At 37.1% G+C, this 23,240-nt stretch overlaps 1 protein-coding gene across 11 annotated transcripts in view; it reads right to left on the bottom strand.

Moving 5' to 3' along the window:
* Positions 1-23,240, bottom strand: part of Inpp4b (inositol polyphosphate-4-phosphatase type II B) — a 796,958-nt gene that overhangs the window by 135,695 nt on the left and 638,023 nt on the right. For all 11 annotated transcript variants that reach the window (XM_060393235.1, XM_060393232.1, XM_060393233.1 and 8 more), the window contains one exon: positions 11,073-11,250. In XM_060393235.1, coding sequence (XP_060249218.1) covers positions 11,073-11,250 — 178 coding nt within the window. The remainder of the gene's footprint in view (positions 1-11,072; positions 11,251-23,240) is intronic.

The raw sequence follows: 23,240 nt of genomic DNA, 5'->3' as shown, positions 1-23,240 counted from the left end.
AAATATGGTAGGAAGGAAGAAAGTAAAAAGAAGGAAGACAGAAATATAGGGAGGAAGCAAGGAAGGAAGGAAAGTAGGAATGAAGAAATTAAATATATATATATATATTTATAATCTGAACATTTACATGTTTCACAACTAAATTTTCCTACTACAAACTGCCCATAAAGTTATTATTGATGAGAGCTTATTGACTATTTTCAACATTGATTAAATGTATTAGTAAGCTTGTAAGGAACAATAAGTTTGAAAAAATTGGATGTAAAATATTAACAATTGGAAAATACTTTAGAATAATTATGAAAAATCAGTTAGCTTACAATGGATAAGCTCATGGAATAATTGTTAAAATGACAATGGAAGATGCAGAACAAATAATAATGAAGAAATCAGCTATATGGTGCTCTATCCAGCCAGCGTGGATTAAAAAGAAATGGATAAGCATGCTATGATGTATTTTCTAATAGCCTGGATAAACCCATCAATGTCACTGTAATTATTAAAAATGTGAATTTACTTTCCTTAAGGTTAATCAAACTTTTAAAATTTGTTTTGTTTCAACACACTTAGCCAAGCTTCTCGGCATCCCTGCTACTATAGCTCCAATGTCTTTAATACTGACACAATTACACTGTAGAGGCATAGCTATTCACACCAGCTGGAATTTCTACACTACTTGGGAGCACCTGTTTTCCTAAACATGTGCACACTCTCAATTTATTTAAATCACACTTGGAAGATAATGCAATAGTGTCTTGCAAACTCTCTTTTTTGTAACCAGACCTGCCTTCAGACAGCTAAATACAAGGTAGTAAACTCTTAAACAAAACCCCTAAAGGATGAACTTTGCCTTTCTTTTTCTATGGAAAAAAATTATCTGGGTCATTGGAAGCACTCTGGACCTTTTGAAATTTGCACATGTAGAGTCACATTTGACCAAAAAGTATCTAAATTCTCCATTTGCAAGATCCATGTGACTTGGGGGAATGTCGTAGTTCTCTTGATAAGCTCGCATTAAACATGATGAGTAGAGGTTAGATGGTTATGATGAAAATAGCAGTTTCTGGAAATGATTATGTCACTTAATTTCAACCCATTTGCATATTGCTATTCTTGCAACTGGATGGGAATTTTACTAGGGAAGTTAAATTCATGGGAATGTTTTGATCTTTTTTCTGAGTTACTTATTGACACTCCTTGAAACATTTTTTTTTAACTCAGCTTACTTCACGTTAAATGAAAACATAGAAAAAGATAAAACTGTCTAAATGTAGTAAACACAGGTAAGTCAAACAATTCATTCAAAACATTGGTTTAATGATACAGTGAACAATAAAAGAATAAACTCCGAACCTAAAGATAAGCTATTTATGTGCTTCAGAAGTTTTAAAAATAAAAGAAAAATGGTATTTTAAAAGCAAAATATTTTACCCTTATGGCATTTTTGAAATTCATATTTCCATGCTACCATTCTTCAAGGTAGACACAGAATTATCTTACGGTTTAAGACCACTAAAAATTACTTCTCTTGGGAACACCCAAAGTAGATTTTCTAAGTCTCTGAATATTAATGATGGAAAAGTGGTTAGGACCTGTTCATTTAAGACTACCCCTTTCTACTACTGGACAATGCAACAAATTCAGCAAAACCTATTCTTTTCAAATCTTCATTCTCATTAAAATCAAATTCAAGGCAATGCTGACCAAATTGTGCCTGTAATAAAGAAGTAAATGGTGGCATGAGTATGTGACAACTAATTTAATAGTTACATATACAGCAAGAAAAACTCTAATTACTTTTGTATTCAATATGCATTATTTATTTCAGTAAGAAAATGTTTATATTCCACTGTTAGTATACTGATTTTTTGTTTCAAAATTCCTTTAGAGAAATTTTTCTGAGCATCCAGGAGGTTACTGACACTCTGGACATTGATGTATCATGTGGTTGACCTTGAATAAGCCATGTAACCATTTGCTCAGTTTATATAAAATGGCACTTACTACCTGTAAAAGTTTTGATTCACTACAAAATGTAAAGTTCTCTCTTCTATTTATATTCCTCCTTTTTGACTGAATTTATTATATGTTTTTCTTTTGTTCTTCACCACGCCATGGTCATTCTGGACATTGAAAGTTAAACCAGGAACTTTTTTAATTTTTTTTTTTATTATTAGTTACATTTTATTAACTCTGTATCCCAACTGTATCCCCTTCCCTCATTCCCTCCCAAACCCTCCCTCCCTTCCTCATCTCCTCCCTGCCCCTTTCCAAGTCCACTGATTGGGGAAGACCTCCTCCCCTTTCATCTGACCCTGTTTTATCATGAAACCAGGAACCTTAAATCACTTTCTAAAAAGGGTTTTCTTCCTCTCTTGGTGATAGGAAATTCCCCCATAGTCTCAATTATCATCATTATGCTAAGTCTCTGAAACCCATCTCCATGCCCATTCTAAACCATTTTAGGCAACTTCAGGTGTTTTAGTTTTAAGAGCTTCAACATGAACTCAAAGCAGGATTTTGCATTTGCTTTGTTCCTTGCAGTTGTGTTTGGAGATATTACTCAGGATGATGTCATTGCTCTGCAGCAACCCAGAATGCAAATTCCTGGAGTATTTTTCCCTGACCTCTTTATGTGGGAGCTTCTTCTAGCTAAACCCTCCCAGCAGGACCTTTCCTTTACATCTTCAGTAAGTCTCCTTTATGCAGTCCAGTAAACACTCCTAACAGTTGCCTTTATGGGGTGATTGACTTTTCAAATATTCTCTCTGTGTGTGTCTCTCTCCAGGATGTTAGCTAAAAGCCACAACTATTAAAATATAAACTCCGAGTCTTAGCACTGAATGATGGATCAAAATTGCCATGTTTAACAAGGTCTTCCAAAAGCATGACTTTCAAAATGTGATGCTCAATACATCCTGACCAGTAATGTGAATATACCCTACCACACAGTCTGTCTATTGCTAGAGGATGAGCTGCACAAAGCAGGGATTCTTAACTTGGCTTTCTTTGTGCCTGAAGAATTTACTTACTATTATTTTAAATGTTTCTCTCTGAGTGTGAGTGTGGGTGTGGGTGTGCCCATGTCATGGCACAGGTACAGACATCAGAGGACAATCTGGGGTCTTGGTCTTTGTGCACTTATTCTAAGAGTGGCTCTTCCTTTTGTTGTTTGCACTGCGTTAATCAGGTTACCTGGTCTGTGAAATTCAAGAGAGTCTCCATCCCACTTTTTAACCTCACTCTCTGGAAGTTAGGAGTACTGGAACTTCTTTGCCTCCATACCCTACTTTTCATGAGTTCTGGAAATACAGACCTAGGTCTTCACACTTGCACAGCAAGCCCTTTGCCTACTGAGACATCCCTGCAGCCCACAGGGTAAAATATTGGGCACATAACTGGGTATTAGTTAGGTGCCTAGATATCAGTGCTGTATGAAGGAGAATTTTAGTTCTCCATTTCTTTATTTACATGTACAACATTCTGCTAGCTGCTTCTTTAGGTGGCTGGTGAAACCTTGTTTGCATTTCCTATTTCAGTGGATGGTTAGCAGACTCTCATTTGCATTCCTCTGTGGAAAAAATGATGCTGAGAAACCTTGCATGTACTTACTTCCCACTCATATATATTTTGTGGTGGGGTGTCTTTTTAATCTTCTTTCCCATTATTAATTGGGCTGCTTGTCTTATTAAGTTGCACGAACACTTTATATATTCTAATGCAGGACCGTTAGGAGACATGCATTTTCAATATATTTTTTCCAAGTTCATGACTTACTTTTTCTGAGTTATTTTGTTTTGTTTTTAATTAAATGTTTATTTTGTAGGACAGAGAACAATTTGCAAGAGTCACTTCTTTTCTACCAGTATGTGGGTCTTGGAACTTGAACTTAGGATAGAGGTCTGGCCACAAGTGTCTTAATTCTTTGAGCCATCTGATCAGCCCGTTTTTACTTGTATATCTTTAATATTTTTCGTGTGTGTGTGTGTGTGTGTGTGTGTGTGTGTCTGGCTGGCTGGCTGGCTGGCTGGCATAAGTTTGTACATGTGAATGTAGTTTCACTGAGGCCAGAGGAAGGTGTCAGATAGCTTGAATCTGGAGTTTTGGAATATGGCTTGCTGGAAACTCAGGTCTTCTGGAAGAGCAGCAAGTGTTCTTAACTGTTAAGACACCTTTGCAGAACCCACCTGTTACTTTCTGAGTAATGTCTTACCAATCAGGAAAAATTTATATTTTTGTCATTACCTTTTAATTTTCCTTTTTGCATATTTGCAATAATATATGCAAAAAGTATTTCCATAATTAATCTATTCTTTCAGTTTTTTCTTTTGGAGTCTGGATATGGTCAAGATATGTTTAATAAGATTTTCAAATAATTAATAAAGATTATTAAGTATAGAAGAAAATGTAATTTTAATGAAGTATTCTGTGTGTCATTTACTCATGGAGCCAAAAGAGGAGATAGGATGTCCTGGAAGGAGTTACAGACAGTTGAGTTTCCATGTTGGTGCTAGAAGTCAAAACCAGGTCCTCTGGAAAAGCAGTCAGACCCCACAGCCACTGAACTGTCTCTCCAGCAAGTTTTCAACATAAGGTAGGTATTTGTTTATTGACTGGCTTACATTTTTATTTTATATTTTCAATCACTCAATTTTTATTGTACAATTTTAAAGACTCTTTTGTTCTGATGTAAATTTAGGTTAGTTAAAATAAATGACACCCTCCTGAGCCTTGCTTTATTTTTTGCTTGCATTTACTTTTTTATTATAATTTATTACAATTTATTCAATTTGTATCCTGGCTGTGGCCTTCTCCCCTCCCAATCCTACTCTCCCTTCCTCTTCTTCCCCCTATGCCCCTCCCTTAATCCACTGATAGGGGAGGTCCTCCTCTCCTTCTATTTGACCCTAGCCTATCAAGGTCTCATCAGGACTGGTTGCATTGTCTTCCTATGTGACCTGCAAGGCTACACCCCCCAGGGGCAGGTGATCAAAGAGCTTGTTACTGAGTTCATACCATAGAAAGCCCTTGCTCCCCTTACTAGGGAACCCACTTGGAGACTGCGTCTATGGGCTACATCTGAGCCTGGGTTTTAGGTCCTCTCCATGCATTGTCCCTGGTTGGAGTGTCATTCTCTTCAGGGCCTCCAGGGCTCAGTTTGTCTCCTTTAGGAACTCCTGTCCCCTCCTGGTCTTTCTATCTTCCCCTTCTTTCATAAAATTCCATGCATTCTGCCCAAAGTTTGGCTCTGAGTCCCAGCCTCTACTTTGATACCTCAATTGGTGGAGTCTTTCAGAGGCCCTCCGTGGTAGGCTCCTGTCCTATTCCCTGTCTTCTGCTTCTGATGTCTATCACATTTGTCCTTCTGAATAAGAACTGAGACTCTTCTCTAGGGTCTTCCTTGCTGTCTAGCTTCTTTAGGAGTATAGAGCCTTGTTTTAAAGCCTTATTTATGGGGATTAACCACAATTCATAATCAAGCTTTCTTTTAGCTCCACTGTCAGACCCAAAGTTTTTGAGGACTATACTCAGAAAATACCTAGCAAATCTTTTTTCTTGTGCTGATATAAAGATAAAATATCCATAGCACTGTTTGGGAACAGAAATAGTTCTATTGACTAATGTCTTGTATTTCTTTTCCTCTTTGTAGTTTATTCATAAACATTCATGGGTCAGTCAAGTGAAGATTTAAACAGACCCACAGAGCTCCAGTGTTCCTTCTATGTTAAGTCCTATCTTCCTTAAACTGTACTGTGAATCTAGATAACTTGGTATTTCCAAAGTCTAGTTCCTGCCTTTTCATTGAGAAATAGATAGAGTTCAGATTTCCTCTCCTGTACTATAGCCTGAGAACAGCCTTAGGGAGTAAGATGGGCATGCACATGAGTCCCCTGTTGTCTATGTTTGAAAGCTGGAGCATCTTTGTAGAGGAGCATGATGCACACATCTGCATCACATGCAGTCGTCTCTCTTGACATTTGTCAAATGCTTAACATTATCTTTGACATTGTTGTCTTCGTTTTTCCTATTCTCCAGTTACCAAAATAAAAAAGTTCTCATTGTACATTATTTCACTAATTTAATATTCACAATTTGACAGAGATTATGGACAGAGATGACAGAGATTATGGAAAGCAGAAACAGAAATTCAATCCTTGAAGTTCAACTGGATTTGAGGAAGTAATTCTGAAATTCTATTTTGCCTTCTATGTACATACACTTTTAACAAACATTAGCAAACAAACTAGAATTCTCCTTTCCATGATCCTTTCAGCTTTTCAAGAGACAGACCTACAGATGGTTGAAGTGAATGAACAGTAAAAAATTTTCTATTAGTAGCTAAGTTGCCAACATAGTATTCTCCTCAATAACACACATCACTCTAACTTCTGAAAGACTGGCTGCCAGTGCTGCCCTTACAGAAAGGAATTTAAGAATTCTTGAGTTTCAGAAAGAAAGAATTTTCATTCTTCTTTGAACATGATAGGATAGTACTTTGTGGTTGAAAAGAAGCTAGGACTAGAATTTCTTCTGTATATTGTGAGCTTAGCCTCCAAGATTTCCATTTTAACTACTTAAATATTGCAGTATTATGAAATGGCCCCATTCTTTGAAGATCTGAGGTTATAAAAGTTAACAGCCGTGTCTATATAGAATTTATCTTACAGCATCAAGTACAGTATCATGGGCAATGAAGTGCTCAGTGGTGCCATTTGCTGAACAGGACAACAATGACTGAACAGGACAGCTACGGAGTGGAGGGAGAGGTAGACATTTGAATGCTAACGTCACTCACATTTCTCATCTTATGGGATGGATATCTATATGTTATCTATAGTCTCCTTACTTTTTTGTTTGAATGTATTTATATTACATATTTTCTTAAATTCTGTTCATCAGTGAACTTATTTGTATTTGAAGGAAAAAAAATTATATTTTGAACTTATTCTGATAAGTTATATCTTCATATCACTTGTTAAAATTTTGACTTTTATATAAAAAGTGTGCCTTTTTGATGGAATAATTCAGCCAGATTCAGAGTTTGTTGTGCATTAGAATAGCTTGTGATTAAAATGGATCTTAAAACATTTTTAAGAACTAGTAAGTTACCACCAAGAACAACTGTCCATTAGAAGATAGACTAAGACGAGGTCTACAAATATAGCTCAGTGTTTTTGACTGGCACATGTGAAACCCTAGGTTTAATCCCCCATACCACAAAGGGATTTTAAATTATAATGTAAATTTTAAATTATAATGTAATTTAGCCGAACGTTTGTACTCTAGGACAAGAATACATAGTAATCATTCATTATTGTGACTTTTCCCTTATGCTCCCCACCACACATATTTCTTAGTCCACTCGATCATGTGCATCTTCAAAGACAATGTATAGTGTTATGAGCTCAAAGAAGCTTGGACAGGGACACAACTTGTGTGGGCGCTGAAAATTGGTTAACAATTCTGTGCCCCAGCTTACAATGAGAACACTAACAATACTTGATGGGATTATCAATAGTAAATATTGGAAATGACAGTAGCTGCCTCATTAATTGTTGAAGTTGAGTTTGTCACTGTAATGGAGCCTTTAACTGATCCTCAGGCTAATGCCACTCTTCTCTGGCATCACCACCACTAATACAACTATCATCAAGGCTCTAGAATCTCTTACGAGGAACAGACATTTCCTTATTGATATTTTACTTTGTGCCACTTGCATCAGGCACAGGGACAAAAAAGAGTGTGAGTTCGTTTTTTTTTTTTTTTCATATTTTGTGTGTGTGTGGTGTGTGTGTTTGTGCAGGCTCACATCATGGTTCTCAGTGTCAGCAGAGATGACATGAGCTACTTTGGATCAACAAACATCAGCTCCTTCCTCTGACTATGCCCTGCAGTTACTTCAGTTTCCTTCTTGCTTTCCTAACTGACTCTCAGCCATGTCAGTGCTCACCCAAAAGAAGTATTACCTCGGTTCTAGATGCAAACATTCCCTTCCACCTCACTCTGTGCAGTTCTTAGCCTGCCCTACTGTGCGCCAGTGCTCAGTGCTGAGCGCACAGGCCAGCCATGGCTGCAGACAGACGTTAATAGTTCCTAAATATTCTGTAACATGAATGTCTAGAAGCAGCAACATGAAGAAATCACTCCCCTGCGTACCAGTTTAGAAACAATAAAACAATGGCATGTCAATCAGAGGCTACAAAACTGCACACATGTACGATGATCAGGTCTTGTGACCAAAATTACATGATGAACATAGATAAAATTTTGCTATATTAAGATTCGTGGAAAATGGCTAGATTTTAACTGTTCTTGCCCCCAAAGCACCAAAAAATTATACTTATGAAATTATGAAGATGATAATTTGCTTTATCCTAGTGACCTTTGAAGAGTAAACTCATACGTATGCCTTACATCAATTTAAAAAGTGGATACTATTGCCAGGTGTGGTGGTACATGTCTTTAATCCCAGAACTCAGGAGGCAGAGGTAGAAAGATCTCTGAATTTGAGACCAGCCTGGTATTCAGGGTGAGTTTCAGAATACCCTGAAACTTGTCATAAAAAAAAAGTGTCAAAACAAAACAAAACAAAACGGGACTATTCATGAGGTAACTTTTGTTCTCTAATGCACAGAATTGTAAGAAATTCTGAAACGTAAAGCATGCCAGCATGATATTAAACTATACAGAAATTTATGATAACAACTTTTCTTCATGCTGAACTCAAGGACCAATACTGACTCTTTTCAAAGATCATGCAGAACTGTTAATTTATGCAACTCTTTGAAATTCTAGGAATGGAGCCTTAAAAGAATATGTGGATTACAAACTTAACTTAAAAAATACAAAAACAAAACAAAACAAAACAAAAAACCCTCAACAGAAAACATGAGAAAATTTTGGGCACTCATGGATTAAAGGCAGAGATAATACCCTCCCTCATCCCTGCGGGGAGCAACAAGTGATGTGTGAAATGACACACACTGCCAAGTGCTCTGGAGGAACATAAACACCACTCTACAGATGTACTGTTTGCTAAACTCTTTTGGTTAGGTAAACTCAGGAAAAAAACCAAACCAAACCAAACCAAACCAAACCAAACCAACCAAACAAAACCACAGTTCCTCCAATCATCCACCCCAAAGAGAGATGAATCCAAATGAGATTACATTTTTTTAAATTGTATATTGCCATCCTTAGGGTTTTCTTCTGAGCCACATAGTCTTAAAGAAGTCTGCCAAGTTAAAAATAATTCAAAAACATTAAATAAGAAAATGTGTAAAACGCTTATTTTATGGATCGATAGATCACATGTGCTCTTTTTGATTCCTAGGAATGACTCAAACTTTCAACTTTGTGGCTTTTTAGTTTATCAGATTTTAGACTGTTCTTTTGTAAAATGAAGGTAACATGTTTTCCACAATAAAATAGCATGGGTACTGGAGATTCTTCCTTGACACAAAATAGTTACTAGTAAAATTTAGCCAACATTTTCCTCCTTTGTAAGAAGTTGTAGCATGAAGAGCCACCTGATTTTGAGAGACCAAAAAGTAAATTAGCAGCTATTATTAAGACCTGAAGTAGGTACCTAAAGAAGTCTAGTAATGCCCTGAGGGGAAGAGCCACCTCACTGCATTCTTTCCCCACCCACTAGAGATACAGTTGCTAGGAAACTGGACCATCCCCCTAGGGAGGGACACCTGGTCATTAATGGTTTGGGCGCCTTCCTATAGCCAATTAATTCAAAATGTAGCATTTTGACCAATAGATGCTTTCCAGGCAGGAATCGCCCCTGCCTTGGGCATGCTGGGATGGGCCAGAATCTATATATCACCCAACTAACCTGGGTGCAGGCGCTCAGCTCCCACTGCTTCGACTGTGGCGTGTGTGGGCCCAAGCTGCAGCTTGTAATTTACAATATTTACATGTATTTACAGTGGAGTCTGTTTATTCCTGGTCTTTTGGGGTTCATGAACTGGGCAGAACAATTTAAACCAGAAAATGCGGGCTAGGTTCTCTCTCTTTTAAATTTATTAGGAAAGTCATTTGACCTTTTGAATAGATATTGACTATTTTCAATAAATGTGGATTGTAGCTTTCTCTTATAAGAAAAGATATAGAAATGTACACTTTCAGGTAAAATTTTAAGAACAGCATTATTGCCAGCAATGGACATAGATGAATAAAACCCACAGACACTGGAGAGGCAAAGAACCACAGTGCCGATTTGTTCTAGAATTATTATAAGTGCTTTTATTGGTCAGGTTCTTCACTATATGTTTGTTAAAAATGCCTTTATAAGAGAGTACAAAAAATGTAGATGTATAGGTGACAAGAGAGCTAAGTAGTATTAAATTCCAGGATAATTAGTTTATGTTTAAAATCTTACTCTAATTGGTCTCTTCTGGCCTTGGTTCTATCTCTTATAGAAGACCCAATTATCCATACTACTGCATATGCCCCAGGCCTGACCATTTGATCTTACTGTAGATATGGAGTCGTTTTTGGACAACCAAAGTTTAGGTTCTACCATGTTTTAAGCATTAATACTTTTTGTAATGTTGATAATCTTTTACTGTTTGGTAGTGTTGTAGAAGACAAAGGGAGATGGAGGGACTGTTTCATTCCACTGATGGGATCGACATTAGGGGTCTGCTTCAAATCAAATAATATCACCATTCAAATGTAAGGCTACATATATATATGTATATATATACATACATATATATATAAGTCATATACCTATCAGGGAAAATAACTTTGAAATCTAATTCACTTCACTTACTCAGACCATAAACTAAAAGAAAAAAAAAAAAAAAAAAAGCAAGAGGAACTATATACCAGGCAACAACAGATTTCATTTCCTACCAAAGAAAGAAATCGTGCATAGGAAACACACAAAGAGAATAAAGGCAATTCATGTTGAGCCTGTGGTGATGCTTTGAAGCTTACTTTTAACCTAGTCTCTTTTACATTTTCAGATGCCATGAAAGGTGATGTATGCAGAAGGCAACACCTTTGGGGATTGGGGGATTTTACTTTCCCCACTGGAGTGAAGATTTGAATCTTACTTTTTCTGAAAGCAGCTTTAAAGAACTCTTCAAGCTGTCTGGAGAATGCTGGCTGGCAGAGGCTAGCAGCAGGTCTGCATGGGCTGCTATGAGAGGCTGCAGTTGATTGATGCTGCTGAGAACTTCCTTTGCCTTCGCAGTGTTTTCAGGTGAATAGTAAATAAACTGGTAGCCAGTGCTGCAAAGACAAGGATGGAGGAGTTACACAAAGAGCAGAACGCACTCACAGCTCTGAAAACCCTAAGACCAGAGGAAAAACAAACTCAAATTTCAGTAGTCTCACTTAACAAATGAAAACAGAAGAGAGTCTTACAATGCCTTCAGATTTGTAAAATCCCAGAGAGTAAGAGATTAAGAGATTAAGGCCAGAGAGTGTAAATCCACCCCAAGATCAACCAAATGAAAGCTTGCATATGACAACATATGCTAAGAATTGGTATTAAAATGACTGTTAACATGAATCACTAAAGAACACTAGGCCAAATAGTAGAACATGGGCCCTCAACCCTTATAATCAACTCAATTGCAGTGTAACCCCTGGCTTGTAGCTCACTAGGCTGTGAAATCCTTCAGCAGTTTCTTCATTCTCACGGGAAAAGAGGATGAATTGTGTAAGCAAATCTGTGAAATGGTTAAATTCAGAGACTCTCACATGAAGAGACTACAACAATGGTAGGAAGCAAGTGTTCAACACACTTTTCTCCATGACAGTGACAAGCACAAGAGGGAAACAAACTCTCTGAACTCAAAAATGAAGGGAAAATAAAATCAATTCCTCCAAGTGGCCAGAAAGGCCATCCCATTTTAAAGAGAAGAATCTAAAGCTCCATTATATTATTTTATCTCCATACTTGTTCTTAAATCTAGCTTAAGAAAATGAAAACTGAAAATTGTTAATTAGTAATTTTTGAGTTTCATCATCAGCATGAAAGAACTTTTGGGGGACCCTGTGAAAGCAAGGATAATGTGGAGTAAAGGATAAAACTTGCTTTGCCTGCCAGGATGGAGAGGAATAGAAGGCAAACAAGAGGAAGAGAGGGAAGGAGAAGGGGAGGGAGAAGGTGGGAGAAGGAGAGGGACAAAGACAAGGAGAGGGAGGGGAAGAGGAAAAGGGAGAGGCACAGAGGGAGGGACAGGGACAGGGACAGGGGGAGGGGAAGGAAGAGGGTTGGGGAGAGAGAGAGGGAAAGGAAGGCATAATTGCTACATTCACAGGGTTGGTACAAACTTTCTTATATTCTTTAATATAGCCAATAGACAAACTTCTTTCAAAATGCATTGAAGCCTGTTTTGATTATTTATGAAATATTTTCCTTATGGTTACTAGCTAAATTGTTTAAATTCCCATGATTCCATTTTCAATTTTGAAGACTTAGAAAGCACTGAAAAAAAAAAACTATATAAAAAGTCTTTTCCTCTCTCCTTTCATGGTTCTTCAGTGGAAATTATTTAAATCTTTAAAAAGATGGGAATATTTTACAAATATATAATATATATTCCTCACAATGTATGTACACTTTTACAAAGTATTTGTAGGCAATGTCCTTGTGTGTTTGAACAAACCCCATGAGAGCACAGAAAGCAACACTGGTCATAGCCTTGGCAAGCTGAGAGGTTCAGTGCAGTGCGGACAGTCCAGGATTCATTCTGCCTTTCTGAGCAGGGATGCCACAAGATTCAACCCACCGGTCTTTAAGAAATAAAGCAACTTCATATTACCTTTGCAATGAAAACAGTTGCCTGAAGGAAGCAATGTGGCATTATAGTGGGGACAGTTCTTGACATCCTGCAGCTGTGGTTAGAGAGGTCAGGACTCACCGCACACCACACACACAAGACACTTTGTGATGGGTTCACTGTGGCCTGCTTTGCTGGCCTAATTTCCTGGTACTGCCAGCTGCTTCCTGGACTTATGGGGACTGACAGGCTCCCCCATGGCTTAGTCCTTAGAAAGCTAAAGTGCCCAAGGCCAGGTGTTCTTCCACTTCTCTGCTCACATGACTTCTTTCTCAGTACATAATCCCTGACACTTCTTACTCTTTCTCCATCCCTTCATTGTGATGGCTGCATCTGTTCCCTCTTTGCTTTTCTGACAGTTCACTCTGATGTTTTTTGTAAATATCACCCACGTTCCTTTTATCTTTTTCTCATTTTGTGTCCTGAAAATTCCTTTAGAACTGTCTATATGAATCTAACATACGTATTTCCTAGAAAGTTTTCTACATGCCTTTTGGGCCTTATGCCTTCGATGAGTGGCGCTCAAATGTTAGCAGGCATAACTTGCACTGCTGAATGAAGACAGGGTTTTGGTCCTTATTTTCTTAGGGATTTAGAATTTATTTGCAGTGCCAAGAGATTTTGCTTCAGTGGGCTCTGCAGTTGCAATAAATCCTCAGGAGGAGTTGATATAAGTGATCAGCTGCATCATTAGAGATACTTGCTGTCCTTGACTTGCTTCTGACAGTTTACTGTAACTGCTGGGTCACACTTCACAAGGAGTCTGTCAAAAACCCACTTAAGCTACTCCGAATGTCCTTGTACTTTTTAATCAGGCTACTTTTACAGTTGTTCTTAACATTCTACCTATGTTCCTCTGGTTCCCTTCCCATTATTACTGTTTGTTTTATCATTTCCCACTGCCGCTTTATATTGTCCCTTTAAAGGATCTCATCCTCTTTCCCTGAGACGGTTCGGCCACAGCCTTGGACATAACCCAAGTTTCTGCCTCTCGTGGCTCAGTCAAGCCTCCCCTGAAGCTGTTATGTGACAGTCATTGGTTTCTATTATGTTCTATTTGAATGATGGGCATCTTGGTGAGGCTGAGAGATTCATTTTCTGCAGTGAAGGCCAATATTCATGTCCAAGATGACACAGTATGTCATGAAGAAAAATCATCATATACAAAATACTATTGAGTATATATAGATTTCATCTATCTACTAAAGACACATCATATGTTTTAACAGTTACAGCTTCTTAAATAGAAATTTATAATTAAGTTATGTAGAAAAATAATAACTATTCTATAGTGTTCTGAGATTTAGGCTGAATTCAAATGCTTGAGTCAACTGTCAATAAGCTGAAATCAGAAGAAGAAAATATTCCCTCAGAACAAATTATAGAATATAAAATCAAATTATGGATGGTAGAAATTGAAATTGGCTTCACATTATATTTATATTGAATAAAAAGTGATTTAAAGTATGTACTTAGATGTTACATAAAGCTAAATACAATGAGAACACGAATATATACCCTCTTCTATATTTTATGTACTTTGATTTTTTATTGCTGATCAGTCTTGTCTCTTCATCTTCTAATGTTAGTAAGACTCAGCTACCAGTCTTTGGAACTTTGGCTTTTAGGATCCATTTGACATTCCCAAGTATTTAATCTCATGGTTTAAATGTGTCATCCATGTGTAGAGTTCTTCAATGCACATCTTCCCCTATCTCCAGTTGAAACAAAACATCTTTAGGCAGACCTAACTCAATATGTCAACCCTAGGCAGTTCTCCATTCTCAAGCAAACAGCTCAGCATCACTTTGATTCATGACATGACCACTAACTGCTCATCTTCCCTGGCGTTCATCAGAAAAGCTGCCCTTTCCTTTTAAATAAACCCAGAATCCAGCTTGTTCCTATGCTCATACATATATCCTACTGCAAGCGGCCATCATCTCCTACCACTGGGGCTAGGACAAAAACCACACAAACTCTAGCATTACATTTAGCTATTGGGAAGATGTGCTTTAAGAAATGGACATTTCCCAGGTGGTGTTTGTGCACTCCCTTAATACCAGCAACCTGGAGGCAGAGGCAGGTAGATTTTTGCGTTTGAAGTTAGCCTGATCTACAGAAAGAGTTCCAGGACAGCCAGGGTTAGATTCAGAAACCATGTCTCAGAAAACCAAAATACAAACACACAAATACCAACCAACCAAACAAACATACAAACAAAAGTAAAGGATATTTTTTACTTTGTTCAGGGTTTGAAAGATAAAGAAGAGAGAACGGGTGGGAGAGGGAGGGAGGGAAGAAGGAAGGAAGGGAGAGAGAAGAGCAAGTATGAGCAAGAGTGAGCAAGAGAGAGAGAGAGACAGAGACAGAGAGAGAAACACACACACAGAGAGAGAGAGAGACAGACAGACAGACAGACAGACAGACAGACAGACAGAGAGAAATATTCTTTTCCCAACCCAAGTTAGCCTGGGACTTAACTGTAGTATTTTTGTTTTTCCTCTACCTTACTCAATAAATGCTTAACCCATTGCTCAGCCACACTACTATTTTAGGCAATGGAGGAATGGAACATGTGGATAACAGATGAAGGATAGAAAAGAAAGGAAAGGAGGAAAACACATGGGAATGGGCAGAAGACAGGAGTCAAGAAGTTAAAGGAAAGGAGGAAACACAAAGGGAATGGGCAGAAGACAGGAGTCAATGAAGTTAACAACAGGTGCTCTAGGATAGTAAGTCTCTCTTCCTGTGGTGAAATTAAATCTCCAAAGGAAGTCTCAGGGTAATTTTTTTAATTTACCTTTTCCAAGTCATAGAGGTTGTGTGTGTGTGTGTGTGTGTGTGTGTGTGTGTGTGTGTGTGTATTTACAGAGGTATAGACATGCTCTTAGTTCTAACAGAGAAGAAAACCATGTGAATAATACATAGAAATTCACACTTTAGTGCACTCAAATACACTCTTCTAGCTTCACAGGGCTTAATAGCATGCTTCCTGTTGAAGGTACAATCATATCTCTCTGCTTTCCCCTTGCCTGTTTTTTATTTCCTGCTGGATGTCAGGCTTAGAGAAAAGAGCTTTCACAAAACTCTCTTCCTTTGCCACCTGTGGGTTTCACTTATGTAATTAATTGACTTATAAAATCTATACTTAAATTGGTCTTTGTTGTTCAAATTAGTCGTCTTCTTAGGAAAAAAAAAGAACCTTGGATTCATGTAAAATTTAGGTTCTGTGTATGTTATGATTAAAGTTAGATTCTAGCACTTATTAACTCTCTGACAGACAAAATAGTATGAGCTACTCCATTTCTCCCATTTAGGAAATTTGTTTGTTTATTCTGATTAGTGTCTCTTAATATCTGTTTTATTTTTTAAGCTGTTGACTGTGGTTTTTGTTTTTGTTTTACTACATGATGGCCTCTCTTACATATAAGTAGATATTTTACTGAAGATCAAATAAAAATGTTCTAGGTTCCATTATATAACTTTGAAATGAACGGAGTCTCACCTGTAGTATCTTCCATGCCCTGTCTCCACTCTCTCTGCATGTGCTTGCCTTGACTTCTTTGGACAACAGCTAAAAATCTGTTTAGTTCTACATTGATCCAGTTTAGCTTCTGGTATTTTCACACTCAATAACAACTAACCAAGGACCTCCGACTCTCTCCAAAATTAATGACCTTTCCTCTATTCTGGAAATATCTCCTGCTTGTCTAATCAAGGAATGGAGCGAGGTGCAAATTTAAAATAAATTGCAAAATATTTTGCACATATAAATGATTATGTAACTGCAAACAGGCCTGAGAAGCTTAGGAGAGTAGTGGAAATGTCTTAAGACCGGATTGTGAAGAGTTTACAACATGCTGTTGACTAAAATTCAAAGGATTCTACATCTGCCGTAGCCATTTTCATGATATGCTAATTATATTTTGATAAATCTCATTTAAAAAAATGTCCTCAGTATATATTACAGACCTGGCGACTATTATCCAAGGGTAGGAATACAGAAAAATAGAAGGTACATTCATGAGCCATCTCATTTTCCATGTTGAATCTAAAGTAAAGAGGAAGTCTGATAAAGCAAATAATTTGTACGTTATATTTAACTAACATCTAAATGTTTCTCTATCATTATAGTAAATAATAACCAAGCCCATATTTTATTGGTCTTGTATTATCATGGGCCTCATTATTTTGTTTCCACAACTCTCTAGGAGGAAGTACTATTATGTTATGTACACATGGAAGATGAAGGCTAGCTGGTGCTTTGCCTGAGTCACACAACTAGCATGTGTGGTAGAACATGGATTTCAGCTTACATCTTTATAATCACACAACGTGAACTCCTAATTATGTTTGCCTAGCTCTTGAATATTGCATTGAGTCATTTTAGATTTTAAAAAAGTATAAAACTATAAGTAATATGGGAAAGATCTACAATTTAATAACATCATGGCAGATACAGACCATAAAAATTAAAATAAAATTAGATCTCTTATCCTCTAATTAAGACTATTCATTAGAGAAGATAATGATTCTGTTTATAGTAGAGATTTGTCTAAAGAAAGAATCTGGGAATCATCTAATGCTAAAGTACAACTAACAAATATTTAATACCTGCTAGTTGGCCAATGAATTAAGAAAAGCTTGGTAGTAAGAGGATACAAATGATGATTCCTGTTCACTAACTGCCATACCAAGGCTGGCCACATGGGATTAAAAATAGAGAGAAATGTTTTTTGAAGGGTGTGTCTTTTCCATAAAAATAAAACCTTACAAAGCTGATCTCTCAATCCTGAATGTTCAGTAATACAGAGTGTCACAGCATTCCCAGTAAGCACTCTACTTGAGCTCCTAATTCACATCACACTACATGGATTTTTCCCTTTGTAGTCCATGGTCAGCGACACTTCCATTCTTTTAGGTTTTATGCATGATGAAAGTAAAGATTGCAGAAGGTTTTCACACACACACACACACACACACACACACACACACACAATCTACAACTAATAAAGAAATAATGACCAAGCTATTTTAAAGGAAGAAAAGTCTCCATTCCAAACAGCAAACTTACTAGATTTTCCAATATATTCACTGATGTGTATATATTTGTGCCCTCTGTGTTTGTATAATTTCATGTTTTCTTCTTTCTTATATCTAGATTCTTCCTTTTCAATGTAACAAGCACACAGAATCCAGACAATTCTCAAGCCTTCCTAGACACCATTAAAATGATTCTTTTTCTTTTCATCTGCACTGACCAGCAAATTGAAGCCATCTTTTCTTCTATAATAGCAGGGCAAAGGAACGACAATGGAGTTTTTCAGGTAAAGTCATATTTAATAGATTTTTGCAATAATGAGTTATCTCATTTTGTGTAAGTCTATTTTCTCCCATAACAAGAAGCTCATATGTATATTTTAAAGTTAGAATTCCATTACAACCTTACAAAAATGAGATTCTCCCTATATTATTAAATACTATTTTATGTGTATGTGAAAGCCTGCTCTTCATATGGGCACATGTGTGTGCCTGGTGCCCATGGAAACCGTGGAAGAGGTTTTCAAATCACTTGCAGCTGGAGTTCAGGGGATTGAGAGCCACCCTACATGGTGCTGGCAACCAATTATGCCTCACCAGAAAGAACATCAGATGTTCTTAACTGTTGAGCTCCTGCACCCTCTCTTTCTCTCTCTCTCTATATATATATATGGAGTATATATATATTTTCCAGATTTATATATAAATATATATGTTTATATACATTTATATAAATTTATATACATTTTATATAAATTTTTATATTATATATTATTTATTATATTTTTATAAATTTATACATTATAAATTTATATATATATAAATCTGAAAAATACTGTTTTTAGATATGGTAAATGACTTTCTATTGTTACCTTTGCAATGATGATGGCAAACTATATAAGTTAGGGAAGACTTGTAAAAAAATATTCTGAAAAATCTCTGTACTGAACATGAGCACAGAAGTTCCTTACCAGATTCATTCAGTACATACAAGTTCATATGACACAATATGTCATGGTTTCAAGTATTGTTTTACTTTATAGAAAACAGGTCCTTTACAGAATTTTCTCACAGTGTTTCAAAATAAGTAAAAGGAAATGTTTCCTGTTAATTTGTTTATTGATATAATCTTGTGTTTTTAGCTCCTAATCTTTCTGTAGATTGACTTTTTTCTTTGATCCCTCCCTTTGTACTTCCACGTTATCTTTCTCTTGTGCCTGTATATCTATTTATGTCTGTAAATCTATATGTAATATATATATATTCTTTTTAATTTTTATGTTGAATTAAGATACCGAGTTTTAAAATATAACCATTTAAATTATTTTTGAGTAAACTGTGACTCATTTACTTAATAAGTCATTTCTCAAAAGTGTAAAATTTTTATTAATGATTTCCAGCAATTAAACTACAGCAACAATGTGGTAAATCAAGAGTAATCAGCCATATATCTACATTGGAAATGAGGAAACCCAAGGATGAATGGCTTTCTGAACTCTCACAATTCAAACTCTTCATGTTTTGTTATTTTCACACTGCTATTTTGACAAATTTAGTATCAAAACTTCGAAAGTTGTTTACATGTTGCCATTTATATAAATGACTTTAACAATTTCCCTTCTCAAAACTTTGAAATGTCATGCAGTGTTTCCTGCAGACCACAGAACACACTTGGTCTCCCAAGGTACTGATAAGTTTTGGAGCATGTCCCAACTTGCAAATGTTAAAAGGAAAGTGGACAAGGGTATTATTAATTGTAATTTGGCTAGCTTTTATAAACTTTGTCATCTTCCTTCTTTCAGGATACATAAATCTGTACTTCCCTTGTTAGTGAGCTGGGAGTAAAGCACTATTCTAACACATACATGCGGCTGCTCTAGGCCCTGGAGACATTTTCTAAGATGCACATTTCTTGCTCTGATTCCTGATTCTACCAAATGCCCTCATCTCTGTTCCTTCGCTTAGGCACACCGGTCACTGCGGAAGAGTGATTTGCTTCATAGGAAGCCCTTTTTACTGCATGTACTCACTCCTCCTTTATTCTTGTTAGTGTACCACACACATGGCAAGCAGTTCCTAGGGATTCAAAGATGCCAGATAACACAGTCCACGCCTTCAGAGCACGCTCTATCTAGCAGGATGCTCACACTGCAGGTTTAAGTAGAACTGGATCAGACCAGGCTTTTAAATAGTGCAGGCCTTACGGTCAGATCTGCGGCAGCCAGTGAGGATGCACATTCTGGTTCACTGTGGAGGGCACTCACTGTGTGAGAGATGTGTGAAGTGTTAAATATGAGACATGAAGCAGAAAAGAAAGCACAGCAACATTACACAGGAAAGAGTTCTCCTATGCTATCCTTCCCATGTCAAATGTGCCCCAACATGCTCCCGTGTTGAATGCTTGGTCACAGCTTGTAGCCCCATTATGGAAAGTTCTACATGCTGCAGGAAAGAAAGGTATGTCAGGGGGTGGGCCATCCATATGCAGGTTACACCATATCCTCAACCTCAGTCTGCTTTTGTCCATCTTAAGGTGAATACTTTCTTTTGACGCCAGGCTCAGAAGCAAAGAAGGCAAAAAAAAAAAATGTGGATTGAAATCTGTGAAATCATGAGCTACAGTAAATCACATCCCCCTTTATGTTTATATATCAGCACTTCTAACTTAGAGATCAGAAAACTGCCCAATACACTCATTGTTTTCAAGTTGTGCTTCTCAGAGTTTCACCTATCTACAGTCTACTGTAATCTAAATTATAAATTGCAGGAATAAGCAGCTTGTATAATTTTAAAGTTGTACGAATTCCTTAGAAGTAGGATGGAGTCTTGGATCATCCTCCTCTGCCTCTGTTTGCCTGTTCCATCATTCTGTGCAGAGAATACATGCTGAATATGCTACTTGGTCATGGTCAGTCCCTTAGTAGCTATCCTGCACATCAGCTCAACCGTCAGGATACCTTAGAGCTGTGATCAAGTAAACTTTATTTCATGGAATAATAATCACAATGATCAGGAAAGATGCTACTGGCTATCTCGTTACAGCATATTGTTAGAGTTCTATTCTGTTATTAGTTATTAATCTCTTCTTCTGTGTTTATATGTTCAGCTTTATCATAGGTGTGTATGTATGCATGGAGAAGTAGAATAAGATGGTCTGATGGTTTTAGGCATTCCCCTTGGATTTGAGGATGCATCCTTTGAGGATAAGGTGACACACAAGTACATAATATGCACCTCATATAAGAAGTAGGTGAATTGTTTAAAATTATTAAATCACAAGATTATATTTGCCTTTTAGAAATGTCATTCCAGACAAAATTAACCAAATTGTTGGATCAGTGCCAGCGAGAAGGAAAGAGAGATTAAGCTCCTTGGTAAAGGAACATCTAGAAGACAGTGCTCTGTGGGTCAGGATTTTCTTAGCCCCTAGTTTATTACTTAAATTAAAGACTTCTAAAGCAGTTAGAAAGCAGAACTCATATTCAATGTTTTTTTTTTTTCTTATACTAAAATAAAGCAATGGTGATATGGGTGCTAAGCATTTGATGACTTCTCAGTAAAACATCTGAGAGCATGATGGTGTAGTAAGCATTTTGGTTTCCTTGAACAAACAGAAATGTTATGGGAATAGGATTTTTGTTTTACTCCCAGGCATGGGATATGGGTCTGCTTCAAATTATCCACAGAGGCTGACTATGGTTTGTCTCATGCTCTGGCAGAGGCATGATTTTGCCAGCAGAAAATAGTTATGTGTGTGTTGGTATAATGTTCTTTTGCAATGTATACACCTTACCCTTGTTCATTTAAATGATAATTTCTTTCCCCCCAATCTGGTTTCAATCCAGACATTGCACTGTGATACTTATTCTAAGCATCACCTGTCTCAAGTTTGTGTAAACATGCTACCATTTGGTCTCTAAATTGTCAATTAAAACAACCAGCCACAACATTGAGCAATGGAGATAGGTGGGACATCCTGGTTCAGAATAGGAGGAGAGGAAGGAAGCAGGAGGAGAGGAAGGAGTAGGAGAGGGAGGAGAAGAGAAGCTGGAGGAGAGGTCTTGGAATGATGTGGAGAAATGAACCAGACCTAAGATATCACTAAAAGCAAGTATAATGGGTGAATCTGAATGGTAGGAACTATGCAGGCTTGGAGGTTTAGGATTATTGCCCAGCATTGTGTTCTAAGTTAACTAAATAAATCCTAGTCTCTGTGTGGTGATTTGGTTATACCAGCTGTTTAGGATCAACCGCTGCTTTACTAAAAGATATATCAATAGTAAATATTAAGTACCTAATACAACATCTGTGGAATCCTGGTGACTCTTCAGCGGGTATATAAATGCATGATCCCGGAGAGGGCCTGCAGAGGATGGTCCTCCTGCTGCTGAGCCTCCCACTGCTGCTGCTGCTGTCCCTGTGGATGCTGTCTGCTCTTACCTCTGCTGCTGCTGCTGTTTGCTGTTTGTAGTTTGTTGGATTGGTGGTGGCTAGTTGTAAACATACTAATAAGGAAGATCAAACTCACTCCAAGGAACCTGATGCCCCTCATCAGCAGGAAGTAGTTTAAGGATATCAATGCAACCTTTCTTTTCTAACGTTTTTTTCTCTCCTACCTAGGGTTGGGGTGATTGAGAGGGACAGGGGTGGTGTAGGGAGGTAGGAAAAAGAACCCAATAAAGTAGCCAAAAGTATGTTACATGATGGTGCAGTTTGGGGATTTTGTTTATTTTCTTTAAGAGAAAGAACCCTTAGAAGGAGCAAATGTGAGAGTGTATAGAGCAGGAAGTGACTTAATATGGCCACCTTGAAGGTGTGAGTAGAGTAGAACCACCTATGCGTGGTTACACGCTGAAACGCACATGCAGGTACACAGGCTCACACACATGCACACTCCATTAATTTTTCCAAACCTGGACTTAACAGGATAGCAGTGTCTGAAGCCCAGTTCTTAAGATTTAGTCATAAACCCAGTATTCATGCAAATTCATGCTTTTTCAAAAGGCAATATAATAGCATCTCTAAAATTTTGGAATCATTTAAACAAAAAATTAATGAACAAAAATATACAATTTCAGAAGAATATGAATAAGAGTATGTTTTAGAAGTATAAGTGATTATAAAAATATTTACATACAATTTATTTTTTTAAAGATTTATTTATTATTTACACAACATTCTGCCTGTACACCAGATCTTACTATAGATGGTTATGAGCCACCATGTGGTTGCTGAGAATTGAACGCGGGGACCTTTGGAAGAACAATGAGTGTTCTTAACCTCTGAGCCATCTCTCCAGCCCCCTAGATACAATTTAAATCTATGGCATATTTAATAATCATGCTAAGTCCAATCAATCTAATTTAAATTTTAAAGTATATATAATTT

The sequence above is a fragment of the Meriones unguiculatus genome, chromosome 10, assembly GCF_030254825.1.
Source record: "Meriones unguiculatus strain TT.TT164.6M chromosome 10, Bangor_MerUng_6.1, whole genome shotgun sequence".
Lineage (NCBI taxonomy): Eukaryota > Metazoa > Chordata > Mammalia > Rodentia > Muridae > Meriones > Meriones unguiculatus.
Note: the sequence above shows the minus strand (reverse complement) of the source record. Positions and strands in the feature narration are given on the sequence as shown.